The sequence below is a fragment of the Nanorana parkeri genome, unplaced genomic scaffold (assembly GCF_000935625.1).
Source record: "Nanorana parkeri isolate BGI_ZX_2015 unplaced genomic scaffold, ASM93562v1 scaffold1003, whole genome shotgun sequence".
Lineage (NCBI taxonomy): Eukaryota > Metazoa > Chordata > Amphibia > Anura > Dicroglossidae > Nanorana > Nanorana parkeri.
The window spans coordinates 396,543-405,014 of NW_017307271.1; the positions used below are offsets into that span (position 1 = coordinate 396,543).

The 8,472-nt window shown below is 40.2% G+C and overlaps 1 protein-coding gene across 2 annotated transcripts in view; it reads left to right on the forward strand.

Moving 5' to 3' along the window:
• Nucleotides 1-7,130, forward strand: part of ATP11B (ATPase phospholipid transporting 11B (putative)) — a 124,814-nt gene extending 117,684 nt beyond the window's left edge. Inside the window, exon 30 of one of the 2 annotated variants that reach the window (XM_018567062.1) lies at nt 6,506-7,130. In XM_018567062.1, coding sequence (XP_018422564.1) covers nt 6,506-6,587 — 82 coding nt within the window. In that variant the 3' untranslated portion in view covers nt 6,588-7,130. The remainder of the gene's footprint in view (nt 1-6,505) is intronic. The other variant, XM_018567063.1, reaches the window with a different exon arrangement.
• The last annotated feature ends 1,342 nt before the right edge of the window (nt 7,131-8,472 follow it).

Below are 8,472 nucleotides of genomic sequence, written 5' to 3' on the forward strand. Positions count from 1 at the left end.
GTTAAACCACATGTGGAATCGTTGACCTCATACATCAGTGATACCCCGCATTTGATTTCACTGATCCAGGATCTAGAAATGCCAGAGGGTACCATTCTGGTGGGTCTAGATGTTGAGGCCCTATATTCCTCCATACCACATGCCAAAGGGCTAAAAATGACTGAAAGATTCTTGGCCACTTTGGGGACGTCTGAGGGCATGCACAATGCTTTCTTGCTACAACTTTAAGAGTTTGTGCTGACGCACAATGTCTTCCTTTTTGGCAACCAGCACTATCTACAAAAGCAAGGAACTGCCATGGGGACCAAGTGCGCACCCTCCTACGCCAACCTATATTTAGGGGGCTGGGAACAGGATTTGTTAGATAGGGAGGACTTGTCTATGTACCTGTGCCATGTGTTATCGTGGCATAGGTACATAGATGATATCCTGATACTATGGACAGGAGGAGTTGATCTACTAAAAGAATTTGTCGATATCTTGAATTTCAATGATTTCAATTTGAGATTCACGCTAACATTCGATAGCGACAGGCTACCATTTCTAGACATCGTAATATGCAAGAACGCAAGAGGGGCCCTCTATACCAGCCTATATAGGAAAGACACGGCGGGTAACGCCATCCTCGAAGCAAGCAGTGCCCACCCACAAAATTTGAAGAACAGTATTCCATTTGGCCAGTATTTAAGGGTCAGAAGGAACTGCACTATGGACACTGATTTTGAAAGGGAGGCTCAAAACTTAAGGATTAGGCTACGGGCCAGGGGTTACCCAAATAAAATACTTAAAAAGGCATACCAACGAGTAAAGGGTGGACCCAAAATATCCGTTAACAAGAATAAAATTACGCGTCAGGATAGCGTGTGTTTCAGCTTCCCAGGACATCCTTTGTTGACCCTTACACGTTCGGGTGAGAACAAAAACAAAGAATCTCCACAGCCTCCGAGGGAAATAGACTCACTAAACCCGGTGCGGATATTGCCGAACACAACGGCAGCGGTTCCTGTCTATTACAGCTGAGCCTGAGAGACGGGAGTGAGTCAATGTCTATTGCAGCCGAGGCACTAAACCAGGAGACAAGGGCGAGCTAGTGCCAGTGTGATTACACGCAGCTCCCTTCCCGTGCCGTGTTACCGGACACACTACTGTGGGAACCCCACCATACTCCACTCTACAGTGCAAGCGCACATGTTGTAAATCCTCTTGGTGGCCCCTTCTCTGGGGTTGGAACCCCAAATTCGCACAGTGGTGTGAGTTTAATTGAACGGGGAGGTAAACACCTACGGAACTTCAGATTTACCAATGAAATAGATCCTGTGGAGTGAAACTGCTGTATAAGGATACATTCTTTCTAAAACAACTACATGCATGTATCGTTGTGGGATCTAATCAGGATTACCTGTTTATCGGTTACATACAATGCGAGTACAGCTCCGTTTTTCTACTTTTGATATATCACTACCATACTCACATCAGAGACTTCCTGCCCCGTAGGAGATTCAAAAGGTTCAGTACCCGTATCATTATATTCAGGTGACTCCAGGGAAGCGTGTTTTAATTGTTTTTAAATGTCGTGTTATAGGTGTCTTTATATGTATAGTGTTGACAATCATTAAACTTTGTTATAATATATTACTTATTGTGATCTATTCACTAGACCATCTCCACTTTTTAGGGATTTCTGTTTACAGGGGACTATACTCTTTTCGAATAATCTATTGAAACCCTGGAGTTTGGTCATTACTAAATATTTTCACTCAGCGTAAAGCTCCTTTGTGTTCCCCTTTTTTTCTTGAAATTCACCTTTTAAACCATGTTTCATGTCCTACCCTAAATATGGGTGTAACATGAATTATGGTCAAAAAGGTGAACTTGGCCTCTAAACATCTCAAGGAATTGTATATTCACTGGTTAGTCTCACTTTTCAAAAATATAATATTAATTATACATAGTCACCTTGGTACGGACATTCAGCAACAGGTACAGGAGGAACAGTCTGTAGGAGCCAGAGCATTGCACCTGTTATCTACTGAGCGTGGTTGTAATGCTTTACTGGTTCCAATGCAAAAAATAAATGCACTTTTGTATGAAGAAGTGTGCATTTATTTTTTTTTCTCACATAGTAGATTTTCCCCTTTAACCTTTTGTTAGGCTAGACTTTGCTGCTTATCTAGCTTACAAGTAATGATGAAATCTGCCAGTACAGACAGAATTAATGATGGCAAACAAAACTCCACCAGCCCCCTCAAACAGTGAGAACTAAGCAGGATTTTTAAGAAAAGAGTATCTGAAAAGGTTTTTTTTTTAGGTATGTTATCTGAGTGGGAACATGTAACGAAAACAAAGCAGGTGTTATCCCAATTTGGCTGCAATAGTGTAAATACACTTTAAGCATCAGTCCCTGTATTTTACAGGTGTAGGAACTTGGGAATTTACTGCATTCAATGGGGCACAGCTACCTGCCATAAAAGATTGTGTCCCCAATGAAGAAAAAGATTTTGACGTGTTTAAAAAAAAAAAATCCCTTTTTTGCATTCTGTATATGTGGTTGAATAGTCCTTTTAAATTTCTGTATGCTTACAAATGCATTTAAATCTACTCTGTTTGGGTGTACATAAATTCTGATTAATACCTACCAGTCCAGAAGAAGCATCCTTCTGCTCATTTACCTGTTAAGGTCTCTGATCTCCACTTACATTGGCTTAGTAGTGTATTCAGCTGATCCATACCAAAAGGGTTAAAAAACACTCGACTGGGGTTGATAGAGATCACAGGAGATTTAAGGATCCAAATTATCTCAACGCTATGTACAACTCAGGCTTTTCCTTTAAGAAAACATTTTTTATGCATTTATGCATGATTTTGTTACAATAACTTAGGCAGGGGGTCAGCTACTTTACAATCAGACCACAGTTTCAGATTGAGTTTCCTGTGTAGAGAATTTTGAATTTATAGGACTCAAACCTCCTAAAAAGTCCATAAAAAATTAAGTACGCCAGCAATGTAACTCATGAAAATGTACTCGTATATACAGTTGTGTGAAAAAGTGTTGACCCCCCTTCCTGATTTTTCATTGTTTTGCACGTTTGTCACACTTTAATGTTTCAGATTATCAAACAATTTTAAAGATTAGTCAAAGATAACACAAGTAAACACAACATGCAGTTTTTAAAGGAAGGTTTTTATTATTAAGGGAAAACAAAATCCAAACCCACATGGCCCTGTGTGAAAAAGTATTTGCCCCCTAAACCTAATAACTGGTTGGACCACCCTTAGAAGCAAGAACTGCAATCAAGCGTTTACGATAACTTGCAATGAGTCTGTTACAGTGCTGTGCAGGAATTTTGGTCCACTCATCTTTGCAGAATTGTTGTAATTCAGCCACATTGGAAGGTTTTCGAGCAGGTCATGCCACAGCATCTCAATAGGATTCAGGTCAGGGCTTTGACTAGGCCACTCCAAAGTTTTCATTTTGTTTTTCAGCTATTCAGAGGTGGACTTGCTGGTGTGTTTTGGATCATTGTCCTGCTGCAGAACTCAAGTTCTCTTCAGCTCGAGGTCACGAACAGCTGGCCGCACATTATCCTTCAGGATTTTTGGGTAGACAGCAGAATTCATGGTTCCATTTATCACAGCAAGTCTTCCAGGTCCTGAAGCAGCAAAACAGCCCCAGACCATCACACTACCACCACCATATTTTACTGTTGGTATGATGTTCTTTTTCTGAAATGCGGTGTTACTCTTACGCCAGATGTAATGGGACACACACCTTCCAAAACGTTCAACTTTTGTCTCGTCAGTCCACAGAGTATTTTCCCAAAAGTCTTGGGGATCATCAAGATGTTTTCTGGCATAACGGAGATGAGCTTTTATGTTCATTTTGCTCAACAGTCACCACTGTTCCATGTTTTCGCAATTTGTGGATAATGGCTCTCACTGGAGTCCCAAAGCTTTAGAAATTACTTTCTCATTTGTTCCTGGATTTTCTTTGGATCTCGGCATGATGTGTAGCTTTTGAGGATCTTTTGGTTTACTTCACTTTGTCAGTCAAGTCTTATTTAAGTGATTTCTTGATTGTGAACAGGTGTGGCAGTAATCAGGCCTTGGTGTGGCTAGAGAAATTGAACTCGGGTGTGATAAACCAGAGTTAGCCCTCGTTCACACCTGAATGTTTTGTAGCGCGTTCTACGCTCGACGAACGCTCTACAAAACGCTCAAACATCTAAATCCCATTGTATTCAATGGGTCTGGTTCACACCTGGGCGTATTTCAGCCCGTCCCTAACGCGCTACAAAACGGCCCACGCCTGAAAAGGTACATGTACTACTTTGGGCCGTTTTTGTTGCGCGTTTCCATTGGGATACAGCCAAGTAGCCCTCGGAAACGCGCGTATGTCGCGCAATTTTTTTACCGCGGATCGCGGTAAAAAACCCGCGACACAACCGCGCATATGCAATACGCCTAGGTGTGAACCAGGGCTTAGGCCTGGTTCACACCAAGCGCATTCCAGGAGCAGAGCAGTTACAGACCGGAGCAAAACTGCGTCCAATCTATTCCAATGGACTTTTTAGCTCCAGTTCACATCGCAGCATACCGTTCCACAGCAGGTAAAAAAAACTGCAGCAGGTCCTATTTTACCTGCTCTGGAACGCATGCAAACGCATCAAAAACGCATGCAAACGCCCTGGAACGCACTGAAAGCCCATTTTAAACAATACAAATGTATTCATTTTTTTCCCAAAAACGGCCCAGAACGCATCAAAAACGCAGCACAACCCACTGCACTGTGTGTGCAGAAACTCATGCAGATCTGCTCTGCTTTTGGTGTGAACAAGGCCTTAAGTTATGTTGTCACAGGGGGGGCAAACACTTTTTCACACAGGGCCATGTGGGTTTAGATTTTGCTTCCCATTAATAATAAAAACCTTCCTTTAAAAACTGCATGTTGTGTTTACTTGTGTTATCTTTGGCTAATATTTAAATTTGTTTGATGATCTGAAACAAAGTGTGGCAAACGTGCAAAACAATGAAAAATCAGGAAGGGGGCCAACACTTTTTCACACAACTGTGCATCATCACTGCACCTCTATATTACCACAATGAATACTAATCGCTTAGAAAGGTGGAAATGGGCTTTAAGTTATATGTATAGACAACTATATAGCTGGCCAAACGCCATTCTCAGGATATTACGGATATCGGATGGAGTGGGGGGCATGGGAAATTCCTTTGCTTCTTGGCTGTATCTAGTTGCAGTAATTCCTTAGGAACAGCACTCACCCAGCTATACGCTGGGTAAACACTTTATAAATTAGCAAATAAAAGCAAAAATCATGCAGTAAAAGTCCAAATCAGACCTTCAGCCTGCATCTCCAGCATAGCGGGTGAAGATTTTGTAACAGCGCTCTGTGAATAGGCTGCAGGAGTTCTGCAGGTATAACTGTTCACGTTTTAAAGCAGGCCTTTGTTTGAATGTATTTTACAGATGACAATACACACCAGAAATCGTGGTAGTCAGACAATTACCAGAGTACCATATAAATCTTAGTAACATAGAAAGTATCACAAATGTTAACTAGAATTGGCAGTATAGTGGTCAAAAAACTTTGTTCACCAATTATGTTAATAAGTAAACAGGAATTTGCTGATTCTTAATTCCTTTAGTAAATCAACCAAATTCTGTTTTCTGGTTGGAGTACAGCAATTTCTGAGGTTTTGCCTTTGTTTTTTAATAGAGGAGGGAACGGATGAAACCCTTTCTGTTTATTTTGTGCTGTGGGTGTCACATTGAGAAGATTTCAATTCCTGTTCTAGAGGCTCAGTGGGAGGCGAGAGGAAATCTCTAAAAAGTGAGGCAATTCTCCCCCTTACAGTTGTTATTCGAACTGGTATCCCAATTGGAAGATTTACTACTTCTGGTGACATCTCTTGTATTTGAGATTTTCCATCAGTTTTTGTCTGGGACAATGGTCTCTGTGTCCCCAGCAGGGACACAGACCGCAAGTAAGTACCTGATAGAGGTTGTAATCCTTCCCTACTGAATCCAAAACTTAAGGGGAAAAAAAAGTTTGGCTGTACAAACACTTTTTAATTTTTAATGTAATTCACTAGCAACATTCTTGCTTTAGATGAAGCACTATTTTGGACTTTTCAAGAAACTTGGCCATCCTATGAATCTCTGTATGGCTGGTCCTGTTATTCTCCTTATAGCAGCCCAATTATGTATACGAATGTTTATACAGAAGTTGCTGGTATGAACGGACTCTTTAATCTGATATCTTCACAAAATATATAAATATTTACTATTTTATATACTGGTTTTTTCCTTTGAATAATGCACTTACAATTTGTAATTTGTCTACAGCTTTTAAAGGTTTATTCAATATTGACGTATTTGCAGTATCCGTGGTGTCTTTGCCACCGGAGAAGACTAGGAGACTGAATAGCATTTCTGTTGATGTGAGAGGTTTCTAGTTTGCCCATTTGTTTCTTTTTGTTGCTTCAGATCTTGGAGTGAAATGGATCCCTACTATTCAAATGACAGAAGCATCTTGACTTTATCGGCCATGGACACAACGTCATGCTAAAAGGGCGCACCCAACTGATTTAAATGCAATGCCAGCTCTCCTGTATAGGGCCTTATCCATATTTATTGAACTTGAATGTATTTTTTTAACAGAAACAAACCTCAGCGAGATGTCACTTTAAAGTTGAATTATGTCCTTCAATACCTTTTAAGTTCCAAAGACGTATTCTGGATCAGTCAGGTTTTGTCATGCCAGAGAAGGTGTGTCCAGCCCCGTGCATGTGCTTGCACTTAAAGAAAATGGAACCTCGTTGGCATTTGTTTTATTCAGTGTCTGTTCTATGAAGCATGTACCTTTTTTTCCTGTGATCAAATCAACTTTGTTTACACTGTAGTTCTCCAGCTAATGAGCAATCATCCTCCATGTGCAATACAATGGTATCACTTAAATGTTGGCAGATGTACAGAATATATGTTCAAAGTTTCCTTTTAAACCAAAGGTACTGTAATTTATTGACACAGGTAAAGTCTTATTTTAGGATCGGTATAATAGTTTCGTTCTGTTAACAGCAGTTCTGTTTTTTTTATTTTATTTAAACAACATTTTATTAACATTTGCTTTACGAGTATGGCTTTCTAATAATAAGTACAAAAGAAAGGTGTTTGAAATCAAAAACATTAGGTTAAGTTGCGGCATTTTCTTCTCAAGACCTGACTTGTCTTACACCAAACACATGCATAAAAATTGTGAGCTGATTGTCCAGGAAAAGCATTCAAATATTAACTCCACACTGCTGATCAGCAATCGTACTTACAGGTAAGTTGGCTCTTGAAAGACATGTCAAAAAAAGACAATTTCCAATGTGTATATGGAGATTTCGCATCATAGTGTTTTTGTAATTGGTTGTCCAAGTTTACCATCAATAGCAGGAAAAGTCTCAAAGCAGTCTTTCATTGACTTCTTGCACATGCCTATAAGCATCCAGGATCTTTAAGTCTCTTTCACATGGGCTTTGTGCACAGATCCCCTCCTGATCACTGGCTAGTACGGATCAGATGTCAACGCTGTGACATCAGTGTCTGTCCAATTTTTTCCATCTTGTGATGGAGGAAAGAAATAAAACCGCCAGACCCCCCATGTTGGTCTATGGGGGAGAAGGATGGAAATGGACATGTGTCCATTTACAAAAGATTACCCAAGATCTGGCAATGATTAGATCCGGCAAAATGGAACTCCGTTCTGTTTGTTTTTCCTGCACCTGGCCGCAGTCAGGGGTAACCGGGTGTAAATAGACTTCCGTCCGCTTAGACCCGGTTGCCCATAGACTAACTTTGGGCATTCGATCGGGTCCACCTGAAAAACGGACAGGCAGACCCGACCAAATTGCCTGTGTGAAAAAGACTTAAAACTGCTTTTAAATCTGTGCTGACTGGGCTTTTATCAATAACTTCAATTTGAGACAATTCTAAGATCATTCAGAAATCATTGACGTTTTTGACTTGCTGCGAGATGGTAAAAGTCAGAAATGTATTCTTGCAGTTGCCTCCGTTGGTTTTGCAATATATAAAGTTTGATTGGCTGCCTGGTCGCTGTTATTTATCAAATTTTCCCAGGCTCAGTGTTGCCTTTCATACAGCCTTCAAAAAGCTCATCTGAATCCATACATTAAATGTGTTCATAAAATGTGCAAATTTTTGGAACTGCTCCTGTTATCTAAATACAAGACTTAATTTCAATGTGAATACCCTTGAAACAGTTCTTGATTTGTTCAGTGAGCAGTGCAAGGAGCAAAGTGTGGTAACAAATCAAAATTTGCAGAAAAAGTCTGAACAAAATGGGTACTGCACTTTTTTAGAGAAATACAAATGTACCAGACTAAAATAACACTGATCCACCAATTTTAAGTGTTAGTGACTAAATGAACTATTTCATGATTCTATAGCAC